The sequence below is a fragment of the Acipenser ruthenus genome, chromosome 3, assembly GCF_902713425.1.
Source record: "Acipenser ruthenus chromosome 3, fAciRut3.2 maternal haplotype, whole genome shotgun sequence".
Taxonomy (NCBI): Eukaryota; Metazoa; Chordata; class Actinopteri; order Acipenseriformes; family Acipenseridae; genus Acipenser; species Acipenser ruthenus.
Window position 1 is genome coordinate 5,053,397 of NC_081191.1, and position 16,295 is coordinate 5,069,691.

The 16,295-nt window shown below is 36.7% G+C and overlaps 1 protein-coding gene across 7 annotated transcripts in view; it reads left to right on the plus strand.

The window, feature by feature from the left end:
• The window catches only part of LOC117394380 (DNA-binding protein SATB1-like), a 59,399-nt gene extending 43,337 nt beyond the window's left edge, over positions 1 to 16,062 (plus strand). For 4 of the 7 annotated variants that reach the window (XM_033992593.3, XM_033992590.3, XM_033992591.3 and 1 more), the window contains exons 9-14: positions 992 to 1,204; positions 3,466 to 3,522; positions 3,783 to 3,938; positions 8,010 to 8,075; positions 13,734 to 13,937; positions 14,238 to 16,062. In XM_033992593.3, coding sequence (XP_033848484.1) covers positions 992 to 1,204; positions 3,466 to 3,522; positions 3,783 to 3,938; positions 8,010 to 8,075; positions 13,734 to 13,937; positions 14,238 to 14,744 — 1,203 coding nt within the window. In that variant the 3' untranslated portion in view covers positions 14,745 to 16,062. The remainder of the gene's footprint in view (positions 1 to 991; positions 1,205 to 3,465; positions 3,523 to 3,782; positions 3,939 to 8,009; positions 8,076 to 13,733; positions 13,938 to 14,237) is intronic. The other 3 variants (XM_059010761.1, XM_059010784.1, XM_059010775.1) reach the window with 2 other exon arrangements.
• Positions 16,063 to 16,295: the final 233 nt, after the last annotated feature.

Genomic DNA, 16,295 nt, shown 5'->3' on the forward strand with positions numbered 1-16,295 from the left:
TGCTGTTTGTTTAGATATGCTCTCTAACAAACTCTGGGGCCTTCCAGAAACAGGTGTATTTAATGTGAGATCATGTGACACTTTAATTGCACAAAGGTGGACTCCATTCAACTAATTATGTGACTTCTGAAGGCAATTGGTTGCACCAGAGCTTATTTAGGGGTGTCACAGCAAAGGGGGTGAATACTTATGCAATCAAGACTTTTCAGTTTTTTATTTGTAAATAATTTTGAAAAATATGTAGATTTTTTTCCCCACATTATGGACTATTTTGTGTAGATCAGTGACAAAAAATCCTAATTAAATCCATTTTAATTCCAGGTTGTAACACTACAAAATGTGGAAAAGTCCAAGGGGGGTGAATACTTATGCAAGGCACTGTGTGTGTGTATATATATATATATACACACACACACATTTTAAATACTGTACAACACAAGTAATTCATAACTAGTTGTGGTTGCCAAAAGAGCATAGCCTCCAGTACCTCCCAACAAAACAAGTGAGGCATGATAGGTAGTTATCGAAGAACAAGAAGAAACATTAGCATTTTGTATACAGATTGAATCATTTTAGCTTTGGGCTCTGTTTTATTCATCCTGAAAAGTGCAAACTCTGATGTATCACTTTTCCCAGTGTTCTAGAGATGCTATTTAGTATTAGCTTCCTACAATTGTTTGTTTGTCAGGATTTCATGGTAGGTTAAGTCCTTAAAAGAAATTATACCAGTAGTCCAGATCCAGAATTATTCAGAATATAAATTAGAAGTTTTATAAAATTAAGGACACAAATACAGGCTTTCTTCCTTGCTACCTAAGTAATTACTAACGTATTCTTCCACAGGACTGACTGTTCAATTTTGAAATATAGTGGAAATGAAAGGAGGAAGATTTATTGTCAGTCTGCTAGTTCATACTGTGGGAAAACAGCGCTGAGGGTTTCTTTTTTAATTTTTTTTTTATATATTGACGGCGTATTTATTTCACAAAAGGGCTTGCTCTCAGAAATCCTCCGAAAGGAAGAGGACCCCAAGACTGCCTCTCAGTCTCTGCTGGTCAACCTGAGGGCAATGCAGAACTTCCTGCAGCTGCCAGAGGCAGAACGGGACCGCATCTACCAGGATGAGAGGGAGAGGAGCCTGACTGCCGCCTCAGCCATGGGACCTGCTCCTCTTATAAGCACTCCTCCCAATCGCCCCGTACAGGTAAGCCACAGAAAGGCCTGTGTTTTGGTACAGTGGCAGTCACCAAAAGTAGTGGGTCAGTCTTTCACTGAAGAATGGGGCATATGGGACAAAAGCAAACATGTCAAGTTTTTGACCAAATTAGTTAATAAAACCGGTTTTAGTGCTGCTTCTACTATTCTCGGTTTCCCCAAGTTATTTATCCAAAACCATACTCGTGTGTGGGTTTTTTCTCAAACCTTAATCTGATGACGTTTGCTTTAGGCAGAAAATATGGAGAGACAACTAACGCTGTGCATTTCTGATTGCGTCTTGATATTGGAATTCACATTCACTAAGCGGGGTCCTCTTTCTTTCCATCCATGGCAGCTCCACATGGTAACCCTGGTGGGATCTTCAGAGCGGCACGCTAGTAATTCAACTTGACCGGGTTTCAAACATGTGGCATCTGGGTGTACACAGTTCTGGCTTTGATTGCTATTTAACATGCCAAAATTTCCAGAATGTCAGGGATTATTATATAATTATTTATTGCCAGTAGTGTGATGTACTGTAGTCCTCAAAGCTAATGGCTGAGTCTGTCGTCCTGTCTCGATACAGGATGTATCTACTTGTTTCCCCCTCTGTGTACCTGCTGTAAAACTGGGAACAAATAGAACTCCACTATAAACAATATGTCCTCAATTAGGCAATTCTGGTCACATTCATTAAAATAAATTAAGAACAATCACAGTTTCACTAGTTCTGCCTCCAATGTTAATAAATACTAGTATACAAATAACCTTTTTTTTTTTTGTTTTGTGCAGTATGAGATGTATATTGCTGCAATTTCATTTGCTCTCTTCTTCTGATTTTAATATCTTTTATGTTTATTTGATTTTGTATGTTTTGCTTTTGTTTTATATCCCTTTTATTCCCAGTGACTCTGCCTGGAAACACCAGACGGATGATGAGGAGGGTTGTCTTGTAGAGGGGACTTGTCTAATGCAGCTGCACCAACTGATTTAATTATGGGCAGGGAGACAGAAAACATTTAACTAGCTCCTCTCACGGTCTCGCCAAAATAAAACGCTGCTGTGTTTGTGAAGGAAGCACGCCAAGCACCTTGATATTGAGCTGCTGAACCAGAGAAAGTCTGTTTGAATCTTTATCCCATCACCTTCTGCCACAGCACATCTCAATAAACTGGGCCCCTTCAAACAGGCAATAAGTGTATGCATGTTTGGTCCACCGGTACCAGGTTTTTTTTACTGTCAGAAGCTCAAACACAGAGTATGCTCGCTTTGAGCAGCAAAGGCCCTTTGTGGTTTCATAATTGTATTATGTGTGGAGGCAGTCCCACGTCCCAGGTTATTATTCTCCAGTGCATCGGCAGATACAGTAGTCTGCCAGCTGATCAACGGTTAATGTAGGCCTGTGGTATTATTAGTATCAAATTTCATCTTGCACAAAAATGATTATTTTGAAGGCAAGAAATACAGTAGATTAGTGGAAGAAAAAGAGTCTCAATTGCAGAATTTCCGAGTTTGACTGAAGTGGGCTGGTATTTCATTTGCAGTATGCATTTGTTTTACATAATTTGTCAAGGTCTGAAATTTGTTATCAATGCTTAGTTTTTATAAGGATGTTTTTATTTTAATCTGTCTTTGGCTGGGTGTAGAACTGCATTTCTTCTGCTTGCTAACCTGTCACATTTACTCTGTTGCTGAAAATGCCCTCCTGGTGTTCAATACGGCCTCCGTATCATACTCCAGAGTACACAAAGCTGCACCTTTTTCACAGGACTCAATTGAAGTTTAAACCTTGTGTTCTCCTGGGGATGATCCTGAGATAATGTTTTATAAGCACAGTTGTATGTTGGCAAGTATGTGAGTTCATCTACCTCCGACTTGATTTAAAACTTCCATGGAAGCCAAAACAAAAATTGATTCCAAGTTGCCATGATAAGCTCTGCTGTAAGATATGCCTTTAAAAGATCAAAGATATGCCTTTTTAGTGCAGGCAGATTTGTTTTTCGGCCAGGAATCCAGGTTCAGTACTTACTGCATAGGACCCTTTGCAGTATATCCCTGGTGACGTGTCTTAAACGCATGTGCAGTAGAACTTTTTACAATGGCTACAATGTGGAATGTGTGTTTCATTTTGGTTGTAGCATTCTGAAGAACAATATAGGTATTTTGTTTTTGTATTAATACTGAGCTGCTTTTTGCTGAAGTATGTGTAATATGACTAATCAAATTGCATTGCAAATCATTTTTTTGTTTGTTTTTTTAAAATGTTAGCCAAGAAGAGAGGAGTGCAATAATACAAGGCCCGAAGATTGGAATTCTAGGATCCAGGTGGGTATCTTTTACATGTGTACAAGAACATCATAAAAATGAACACATGATGCTAGTTGAATATATATATATATATATATATATATATATATATATATATATATAATGTATGTGTGTGTTTTGTAGTGCAGGGCAGATACATTTTGTATCTGGTAATGGTTCCTAATCAAATTACTGTATCATTAAGGTTTAATTGACAGATTTTGTTAGGTGAAGTTTTTCCCTAGTGTATTTCAGTGATCCCATTATTTTTTTCCTAGGTGATACCATCTCCGATCTCCACAGAAAGGAATGGCAAAACAGACAGCTGTGTCTTGAATATTAATTCCTCCATTTACGACGAGATACAACAAGAAATGAAGAGGGCTAAAGTGTCCCAAGCCTTGTTTGCTAAGGTTGCAGCTTCTAAGAGCCAGGTACGTTTGAATATGGGCTAGCAACGTTGATGTTGGGTTACTGCTCCTGGTCAGAATCATTTTGAAAAGCACCAACAGAATAAAGTCCTTAAGTAAGGGTGAGGCAAGGTCGTTTTCTTTAATACACAACACTTCCTCTAAAGTTGTTTCTGCAGTATCAAATCTATAAAAATACACTCATGCCTGTTTTTCAACAATTGTAGGTACCTTTTTGTCAAAGGGAGGATTAGTTGTTCAAAATCTTGATTTAAATAAATACAAATCCCAAGATTACACGTGTACAAGGTTCTGTAGTTGCATAACCTTCGATCGCTGTCTACAATGACACATCTCCTTTCTTGTGAGTTTCAGAACACCAGAAACTGTTTAAACATAAAACAAGTGTGTTTACATTAGCATAGCTCTTAGTGTGTCATACATCATGGTACTGTAATCCTATCCTAGAGAGTGCATCCCGGCTATGAATCATGGCTTGTACTTGTGAAATTACTGTCATTTAAATCCCTAATAATGGTGTTGCTGGAGATTTATTTTTAATTACAGTTTTAATAAAGATTTTATTTATCTCCTATAGGGGTGCAGTTTAACCATCTACAACACCTTACTCAGCATAAAAATTCAGTTTGATTAAAGACTGAATTATCTCAAGCATTCTCAGCTTAGAGTATCTACATGTTTTGCTCATGCAGCAGATTTAACATTGGAGATACCCTTTTTTTTTTTTTTTTTCAATCGAAGCACAGTTTAGTTCACAAACCTTTTCTTTCAGGTAGGGGCTTGAGTGAGGGTTTTACAACTTTCGAAAGATCTTCGCAGAAGATGAAGAATATTTACTCTAGTCTTTAACTTCTGTTGGTTAAAGACTCCTATAAATGAAAAAAAGATAACTTTTTTTATTTTATAAAACTAGTAACTAAGTCATAATCTAAGAAGTGTATTTTAAGTATCTAAACATTGGCACATCTATATACTGCCATGCTTTAACTCTGCATTAATCTAGCTGGGGTTTCGAGGTCTCCAAGAAGTTGCAACTTTATCCTTATACAAAAATAGGAGTTGATAATGCGTTTCATAAATTTAAACAGGATTTAGGGCATTTTGTAAAGACTACTCCCTTTTTTTTTTTTTTTTTTTTTTTTTAACGAGAGCATTGTGTGTGCCTTCACAGATCTGCTACCATTTCCCTATCTGTCTCTAGTTTGAATTCAGTACAAGGTAAGAACAGTGCTAATTATGTAGCTAAAAGGGTGCCTGAGAGAGTCATTATCAGAAGCTCCATCTCGTAATAGAGACTCTGTGGGCAGCTGGGACACTTCTTAATGCATAAGGGGGCTGACTTGAAATCCTACCAGAAGGTAGCATATGCATATCTAATCTGTATCCAGTACAGGCATTCTCAGTCATGGCACGCAGAATGGAGTTCTGGCATGCTGGGGGAGAGGCTGGCACTTGTGTTCTTGTGCACCATGCATCATTCACAGGGACGGTGGGGGGGAACACCTCTTTTGCTGCTGTAGTCCCAGGAGATCACAGTAGACCTGGAACAGTGCACTGAACCTGTGTGGGGCCATATGGTTTCCACTTGCGGCCAGTCATTGTTAGATTTAGGTCTCTCTATACCAAGGTTTATCCATTTCAAGTTCTTCACACAGTTTGTGTTGCAGAGACACTACTGTGTGTGTGTGTGTGTGTGTGTGTCTTTATTGATAAAATATCCTTTATATCTGGAATCTACTGATTTAATTTGTTATCAGATGTCAAAACCCAATACAAAAATAATTGCCAGGTATTATGTAGCAGCTTTGATAATGTATTGTATTAATTCCAGATGTGGCAGGTATATTGTGAATAAAGATATTAAATGCATTTTTTACTTTGTCTGGTAGTGTATTTATTTTCATTCTGTGGAGTTGAGGAATTTATTTTAGCATCTGGTGACTAGGGATTGTGCTGTTTTCAATGATTACAGGGTAGATTTTAGGCTGACACATTACAGAGAAACTACACAGTTGAAGACCGCAAATGAAGTAATATAACATAGATGTTATCTAGAAATATTTCCTAAAGGATAATTTTGACTGCATTTCAATTAGCTAGATTAATAACATAACTTGGAGCTGATCAAATTGGCATCGGAGACATACATACATGTTACAAGAAACCACAATGAGGCCCAGGGCTTTTAGCAAATGGGCATTCCCATCAACTTTGTCTTGTTAGAAACCTTTGTCTTAGTAGAGCCTGCTGGATTATTATTGTATTATTATTTCTTAGCAGACGCCCTTATCCAGGGCAACTTACAATTGTTATAAAATATCACATAAAATATCACATTACAGAAAAGAGCAGTTAAATCAGTAGAAAATAAGATCACCTTCAAATAAGAGCAAAATAAAGAATACAGTAAATAATTACATTTAAGCGCTAGTTCAACTAAGAGAAGTTAACTTATAGTAAAAATATTTGCTTATTCGAGTAAAGTCCTGTAAGAGCATGTAGTAAGTATAATAAGTGGATGAGAACGATTTCAAATAAGAGCAATGACAAAAAACATGAATACGGATACCTATAAGAGTAAAGTCAAATACAAGATACAGGAAGTAGTTATGGAGCAGTTCAGTGCAAGTACAAGCTGATGAAAGTACTGTAACAGTTGGGTGCCATATAGTCCAGTATATGTCGTGCAGAGCAAAGACTTGCTAATATAGCCATTGGTTTCACTGCAACATTATTTTTAAAAAAAGCACACACACACACACACACACACACACACACGAGTCAGTTGTATTCATTAATACAAATTGTTTTCATGTTCGTATGCCCTGGTTCATCCCGAGTGTATCTGATTCCATAAATCAGATCACAGGCAGCCTGCTGTCACATAATGAGGAGCATGGTCCTTATTACCTGTTTGTTGATGCACAGACTTCTTCAAATTGACCATTGCAACACATGCTTTCCCCCTGAAACTAACTGTGATAATTAGCATGGCTCTAATGAGATGGAATGTCACTGATCTCGTGCAGAACTGTGGAGCATCGATGCCACGGATGGGAGCTGTCAAAGTCTACCATCTGTGAGGGAGCGTGGCACGTTAGGATTCTGGGCAGGGAGCATGCTCACCAGAGCCGATTGGGAATTAGGAGCCAGTCTCCCTGCTGCCAAAATAGACTTTTATGTTATTGTATTTGGTTAAAACAATGAACGCGCCTTTTGAACTAGCTCAGATCCATGTGTCCTGCACAGAGGACAGTTGGACATCCTGTATCAAAGATTGTGAAGTAAACAGATTTATTGTTTTTATGGAACGACTGGCGCACGACCAGCAAATAATGTTTAATGTGATGTGCTTTGCGTGTCTGTTAACGTATGCACTCCCTGTGTCCATTTGCATGGATGGTGATTATTTATTTATTTATTTATTTATTTATTTATTTATTTATTTATGTTTTAATTATAAATTGAACATGGTAATTTTTTTTTAATTTTATTTATTTATTTTCCCTGCACGGAAAGAGCATGAGCATTTAAGCAAAGGCATTAGGAATCCTTTGTCCAAGCATCAAAAAACTACCATGCATGATTTAATACTGTAAAAGAAAATCCTGAAATTTGAATGGACCAGGTAGTTTGGAGGGGTTCTAAGGTTATTTATGTAAGTTTATAACATGCACTGTCATTTTTAATTGGACTGAAAAGGGAGTTACCGGTATATTGATAGGACTGACTGATTGATTTTTATATTAAAAGAAACGAGAATTTACACAGAATTTACCTCGCAATGGGTGTGTTGTTTTTCTGAATTGATGTCATAGATAGAGTGAAATAGATCAATAACAAACAGGGATGCACAGGCTTATTTATTCATTGATTTATTTATTAAGCTGGTTGCTTGATTATCAGGTTTCCTGGGAAACCGCAACAGAGAATGTGCTGTATTGACTTTTCTTGAACCAGGGTCCTAGACATGTAAATTAATGTATCAGTTCATGAGCTCTAACCTCTGAAAAGGACCCAGCCCTCAAAAATCTCTCCATTAAAAGGCAGAATTGGTTTCTTTCCCTTTTCCAGAAAAAAACTGACCCCAGACGATACGACCGGTGGTTCTTAGGTTTCCAAAATCTTCAGCAGAGAAACGTCAGTATGATCCTTTTTGCTCCCTGTCTCTATTTGCTTTAATAAAGATCGAGGCCTTGGGTTTACAAGGCAGAAGCGCACCCCAGCTCTGCTTATCGTTCTAAAAAATGTGCTTTGTTGCTTGTTGTATTTCCTTCTGCTCTGGCAGACCACACAGGGCTTGTTCTGAAGAACATTTTCACTAATCTGATCAGGCAGCCAAATACGCCGGGAAAACTGCTTTAATGATCCCACTAATTACCTCAAGTCAATATGAACTGTATTATTAGACTGAGGGAAAATATTCCATTAGGGTACCCCCCCTTGGGAGTTCCTCTGCTTTGTGATGTCACTGCCGCTCTCGCCCTCTTGCTTGTAATTTAATGTTATTTACACATGCAGGCATGCACAAGGTCACACCTGCAGAACCAGAGCCGGCCGGGGAGCTGGTGGCACTCTGGCTTAATCAGATCTGTCATAATTACCATTCTGCAGGATTCTGTCACACGCTGTGAAATATTTCAATTTAACTGCCGCTACCAGCAGAAACAGATGTAGTGTAAGTGCTGCTGCATTGGAAATATTAGTCCTTGCTGTAAGCTTTACCCTCCTCTCTCTCTCTCTCTCTCTCTCTCTCTCTCTCTCTCTCTCTCTCTCTCTCTCTCTCTCTCTCTCTCTCTCTCTCTCTCTCTGCTGATGTGCCACAGAAGCTGAAATATCCTGTAAATCGTGAATGCACTGGAAAGCTGATAACAGCCGATTAGACAGTTTAACCACAAACCGCTTGTTCATTTTTCTCAAATGAAAACCACATGTTGTGTGAGAAATCTTCCAGCTTTCTTTATTCACTTGCCAATTAAAAATACTGTAAAGCCGTAAATATTTGTGAGCCTTTTCTTATGCGTTTTTCTATGTATTTAAATAAAAACTGAAACATTTTTGGCACGACATCAAATTCTACTAATAATAAATACTTTGTATATTGCAACAGGTCACCAACGTTTTTGGAGCAAAACAAAACAGGTTTTATGAGTGTGCTTCACCAAATATGTCGCAAGTATTTATGGTTTTACAGTACCTTGTTGCATCTTGACATTGGTCTTATTTCTTGTTCTTCTCACTTCATTTTCTTTTTAATTCTCTCTGAGTTATCTGTTTCTTCACCAAAATGTCTTTAGGCTACAAAGTTTATCCCTCGCGGTCCTTATTTCTGGTGTCTCTATTGTGGAGTTTATGTACTAGGATTCAAAACCTAGATTGGGGCATCTTCACATGGGTATCCTGTACATAAGGCAGGCTTGGCACTGACATTAATTTGCATAGTACTGAACTTGCATAGTCAGTTTCTTTAGCACAAAGTATGGAACATTAAGGAACATCGCCATGCCTGCACCACTGTGTCTGTAACCTGCTCCAACACCTAGCCAACGATGCTGAATCAGGAAAAGCAGAAAGTAAATAAACCACAGAACAATTGAAATTATTTGGGAGTTTACAAGCCTCTTCTAAATTTCCCTGTCATGCGACTTTCTGCTTAATTTCATTTGTCATTAGCAGTGGTGGAGTGATTTCCTAATTTGCTATTTTTAGGTCATTTTATATCGAATAGTTTCGGTTGCTGGACTTCCTGGTATAGAAATGTAGAACCCCTTTTTATCCATTGTCAGATTTATTAGTCTGCAAGGGAGCTGGTTTTACTAATAAAAAGTCTAAACCTAATGACTAAAACTAAACATGCAGCGCCTGTTAAAGTTTCTTGATAGGTTTCTAATTGAACTTGCAGACCAGTTTCAGTGGTATCATTTATATGTGTGTGGTTAAATTGCATTGTGAGGGGAAATCTATCCATTCTGTTTCCTATTTTCATTTAGTAAATTTCATATTGTAAAGGTTAGAAGCATAACTGCAGGACAAAGAACGAGAAGAGGATCACTTTTATTCCAGGACACGAAGGGCCAGTCCTTATTAAATTAACAATTGATACGACCGGGGGGGGGGGGGCGGAAAGCAAAGTGTAATATTTCTTATCCACACCTTTTAATGCCTTTAATCAAATAACTCTTTGAGAAATAGTAAATTTTAAGCATTTGCTAAGATCAATACCACTTTACCACCAAAAAATGGCCGGGATTATGAAATCTGATGTATTTAAGCACCATTTCACCCTTTTAACCTAGTAAATAATTTAAAAATGCTTTCATATTGCCTTCAGAGGCATTTTGAATTCCAGTGTACTAAGATGTAGAATTATTTTGCAACAGCAACAATTTTTAGAATTTTTTTTTATATATAATATTTATCAGCCTACAACAGAACTTAAAACTAGAGAACTAAACTGATGGACGTGAAAATGACAGGATGTCCTGAACAGAAAATGCCATGCATAAGCACAAATAACATTGTCCGTATGGCAAAAGAGCCAGTTGTAGATTATTTTTCCCAGCATGTTTGTATTAGCTTTTGGCACTTCCGTCTGCGTGTTGACGGAAAGATTTTAAAAATGTATGGTTACACGCAAGGAGTTATAGCAGCCACTCATAGACCCCCTCTGGTATGTAACAGGGCAAGACATTTATCCTATATACTGTAAGAGACGGCCTTGAAGCAATAACATAAATGTGTAGAGTTTATATGTAGAGTAAATATTAAGATTTCCAAAAGGCTTTTTTTGTTTGTTTTAATTTTAAGGGAATGTTTTTGTTTTTGTCTTTTTACTACATGTATTGAACTCAAAACAGGCCAATAGTGTGTGTTTCAAAGCGATGCAGCGCTCCGGAGTGTATCGTGCACCACATGCTGATAAGTTAATAGTTTCATTGATGTTTTCTACCTGTTAAAGCTTCTAGCCTGCTTAATGCACATTTTAACACTTTCATTGAAATATTAATGGTGAAATGTTGGTTGGTTGGTTATACAAGGTTTTTTTCCTTTGGTTTGCCGCTAACTAACAATACTGTACACTGTTTCTCCATGTGTTATATACCTACCTTTTATATTGGAATCCCTTTTATGTTTTTTATTTATTGGTAAAACTAACATTGATTGGAATTATAAATGGTATGCTTTTACATATATCTGCATAACATTAAGATTCCTCAAAATGCATTTGTTCACATTCTATTTTCAGCATGTGTTTGCCTATTGTTGCAAGAGATTCACATATGCTGTTGGATCATAGGCAAGTGCACATTAATATTTCTTCAGTGGCAGATGGACGTGGAATTTAGTGTTGTTTAGCTGAATCTTTACAATACATAACTTCACAGGGTTGTTTGCTGTGAATAACAGGATTCAACCTATTATCTTTGAATTTATCTGCATGCCATTTTCAGGTTGTGCTGGGCTTGTGCCAGTATAAAGAAAAACAACAATGCTTTGTCTGTAACTAGCACTCTCTTTTGTCTAGTTTTTCTCAAAGGTGTTCATTATATATTTTGCATTTCTATTGGAATTGAAATTTGTGAAGCGCTAGCAGCCCTTATTTGCCAAACTCTTGACCAAGAAAAAATAGTTCCCTTTTACCACTGCTGATCATGTGCCTTGCATTTGATTTCAGATTTAACAATTTTCTGAAAATACATGTCATCAGTACCTGTCACACGGTGACAGACAGTTAAAACAGGCTATTGAAACTTTTATAGTCACACAGGCCAGGCCTGTTAGTACATATCACACTTGTACCAGTACTAGGTGTGCAGTATATTGCACAACATCTGTTCTTTGGTTACACAGGTTATGATTTTTCATTTACAACTTTTGGTTGCGAAGAAATTGTACTTGTGAAATAACATTACACATATTACTGCTGTATGTAGATGCTATTGCATCTTACACAACGCATGTATTTGTTGTATGATTTCTCTACCACTCAGTAACTGTTTGAATGCTTTAATGAGTCTGTAAACGGCCAGAGTTTTTAAATAACATTTACATTGGGATCGTCAGTGTTACACAGTCCTCTTCAGAGCCAGTTTAACCCAGAACAAGATAACGTTAAAGCTATTAAAACACTGGCCTTCTGCAAGCTCGTTACTGTCTTCTGTTCATCCCACACGGTGGACAGAATGTTCTTTGTTTTAATAATTCATGCCTGGCATTCAATACTAACAAAGATGTCTTCAGTGTGGAGGAATTAGCAATAAGTTACAACATATCTCAAGCAAAATACTGCAGGTTATACAACAGGAATGACATGATTTACTCGTGGTAGTTGGGACTTGAAATATAAAAAAATAATGTTTGAAAAATCTGTGTATTTAGATAATGTATCCTTTAATGTATGTATGGTTTTTCATATCTGTAATTTACCATTTTATTACTGCAGAGTTCTCTTTTAAGAGAGACTGTGAAGCTCTGTTATACTTGCTGTACATTAATTAATAGTATTGTGTGTATTGGGACTCCTGAATGTATGGTGGCTCTGTGATGCATTCCTGTGTGTGTTACACTTTTTGTTTCAGTAAATCTTGTTGAAATGAGCCAGTGGTACAAGAGTATCTCTTAAAGTTTGCCTTGCAAGTGTTAAAGTAATGATTGTGTGAGGTTGATGAATAACAGTCATAGAAGCTCAATATTAAATTACCAGTGCCTACAGTTGTTTTATGTTCCTGTAATCCTGAGGAAGTGGAAAGAAATGTGATAAAACACAAACACAAATGTGGCCTCTGTGAAATGCCAAAGAGAGATGTTAACAGTTCTGTGCAAATCCGTAGTTTACCCACGATTTCAAAGTATACATACATTTTAATGTTATCCAAACATTCTCTTTTGGTTATATAGTTTTCTGGTATGTTTGGGTGCATAAATAGTCATGCTTAAAACTGAACTTTTTATTAAAAGATTCAAATAAAATGCTGAAAATGATGTATGTAAACTTCTTCTGGCAATGCCGTTTTAGCAATGCCCAGGTTTGGATTTTCAATATGTAACTTCAATTATTATTATTGTTATTATTATTATTATTATTATTATTATTATTATTATTATTATTATTATTATTATTATTATTTTATAATAACTGTATATACTGCTTTTACCACTTCTTTTTTCTCCTGTGTTTTTCTTCAGGTAATTGAAAGAAAGACAGATAGTTACAGTGGGAAATACTAAAAAGTGATTTTTGTTTGATCCAAGAAAATCCTACAGAAGCCATTATAAGAACAAAACAATATTAAAAAGACTAAATAAACACAGGCAGCAGTACAAGGTGGAACCTTGTTTTTATGTTCCATTTAGGAAGAGGTAAAAACGGTGAAAAGAAAGTGTAGCACTTATCTCCGCTTTGCAGTGGACCTTCTCTTTTCTATGGCTAGCAAACTGGTTTATTTGTACTGAGTGAGCAGCCTCTTAAATGCCTTTTTTATCTTCTACAATGCAAGGTGCTTCTTCTTACTGTGTTGTAGATTATTGGTGCAGGGCTGACGGTGCCAGGACAAGTGTTGTCCAAACAGATTCATGCTTGCTTTCTTTTAAGGCTTCTAAGTTCTTACGTGGAAGAACAGTAAAGTAAAGGAAACCTAAAACATAATTAGTACGATATGTAGACTCTTTATTGAATACTTCAAAACCAAAGGGGTGGGGGGTTGTTGTGGTTATCCAGTAGTTGGATATATAACTCTTAATGCTACTGAACATACTGCTACTTAAAGTGTAAGACTATTGTGTTTTGTTGTCCCACAGGGTTGGTTGTGTGAGCTCTTGCGCTGGAAGGAGGACCCATCTCCTGAGAACAGAACTCTCTGGGAGAACCTCTCCATGATCCGCCGGTTCCTGAGTCTTCCCCAGTCCGAGCGAGATGCCATTTACGAGCAGGAGAGCAATGGGAGCCAACACCATGTCGACAGGCCACCCCTCATGATGCATGTTCCTACAGACCCAGTTCAGGTTAGTTTAGGCAACAACAACAAAATGTTAAGCAACTTTCTCATTGTAAAGTGGCAGATCTCTTGCAGGATGTGCCGAAACGAAAGTTGTTTTGGGTAACTTTTAGAACTTCTTGCTCGCTGGCTCTAACTGCTTGAAGAAAAAATATCACAATGTTTTCCACCTGTCTAATAAAAAGGCATAGAATTTAGAACCTTGACATTTTATGAGAATTTTTGACCAATGAAAATTTAAATGACTGTTTGCTCATGACTCTTGTCTTGTGTTTGTGTGTGTGTTTGTTTTTTTGTTTTTTTACAGCAGTCACAACAGCAGCATTCACATCCACAGCAGCAGCAACACCAGCAGCAGCAGCAGCAGCACCACCAACACCAACAGGCAGGTCCCAGACTACCCCCAAGACAGCCTTCCACAGCATCACCAGCAGAGTCCGAAGATGACGGCCGGCAAAAATCGAGACCCCGAACCAAGATCTCCATGGAAGCCCTGGGAATCCTGCAGAGCTTTATCCAAGACGTAGGTCTGTATCCAGATGAAGAAGCCATCCAGACACTGTCTGCACAACTGGACCTGCCCAAGCACACCATCATCAAGTTCTTTCAAAACCAGCGCTTCTATCTGAATCACCACGGGAAGCTGAAGGACAATTCGGTTTTCGAGGTGGATGTGGCAGAATATAAAGAAGATGAGCTGCTCAAAGACTTGAAGGAAAGCACCCAAACTAAAAGTACAATCTTTTCCATTAAAATAGAGGAGCACTTGTCTGGAGAAGTGAATTCGGAGTCTGATGCTGAATCTAAAGACTAATTAATATTATAATGAATAATAATGATAATAATAATAATAATAATAATAATAATAATAATAATAATCCTTTCATCTTAAAATTTTTACAGTGCCACTAAAAATACTATTTAAATAGACTTGCTGTTTTTTTTTGTTTTTTTTTCTTTTCCTGTGTTTTTGGTAAACTCGTATTAGTCACTGTAAAGACTGATGCATCTTTATAAAAACTTGCACAACGTTGATTAAACCTGTACCCCGTGGATTTTGCAGACTGCACTTAATGTCCTTTGTTTATACACTGATATGCAGCTACTGATGAAGTTATTGGAATTGATAGACAATGTTTACTTGGTGTTCACTGGATTTTACTGCAGATTAATTTATAGGAACCATATTAATGACAAGGCCTTGGGTACTGATTCTGAAGCCTGCTGGCAAGCATTAAGCTGTTCTTATACTCTGGAAACTGACACAGCGAATTAGAATAGAAGAGTATGTCATACTCTTTAGCATATTTGTTAGAGAAATATATATATATATATATATATATATATATATATATATAAACTGTAGAAGATACCGTTTGAAAGAAACTATGCCAACAAATGCCTTGTATTATATGGCACTGCCAATATTCAATTATTTTGCAAAAACGTTGCCGCTGACTTTCTGAATCTCATCTTTACACAGTTTTTAAAATGTGAAACACAGCTTTTTTTTTGTATATGTCTCGTCCTAACATTATTTATTTGCAGAACCTGCAGCATCCTGATGTAATTAATTTCTTGAAAGTTTCTGTTACGTAATATTGCCATTTTATTTTTTAATTGTACCAATTTTATATATTTTTTTTTTCTATTTATAAATGTATTTTGATGGGCAGTAAAACAAAGTGTCTTAAATGGAAAATAATGTGCTTTAAAGGTTGCCTATAAAAGTGCTATATGTTAAGCAACTCCTGCTAAAAGCTTCACAATTAATGTTGTATGCAATTTTTACTCATGCAAATAAGCTTAGGTAAATGACTAACTGATAGAACACCTTAGAAAAACATATGCAATTTATGTGAAATTTGATGTTTGCAATGTGTCTTCCTTTTGATTTACAATCAAATTTTAAGCTATTCCTGTATAAATATTCTGTATAAAAAGTGTATTTCTTTTTTTATGAGTTTCTTGCAACAAGAACACTGGTTATTTTGTTAAAACTGGCTGTTTTATAAATGTATCTCAGTTTCTTTATGCAGAAATGTTCTAATTAGGAGTGGTTATTGATTGTTAAATGACACAATTAAAACTCTGTTTGTATGGTACAATAATGGTTGTCTGCTTGACTACAAATGTCTGTTGCATAGTTCAACAGAATAATGGCATGAAAATCTTAAAACATGAGCTGGCATGAACATCCAGATTCAGGTCGTTGAATATGTTCGCTAATAAAATTTCACAGGAACAGTCCAACAAGCCCAGCATTGAATGTTACCTTATAATGAGTAGTATCTCATACAGCATATTAGTAGCTCTGTCACTTTACACAATGGAAAATATAAATAATTCAATCATTTCCTGCCTT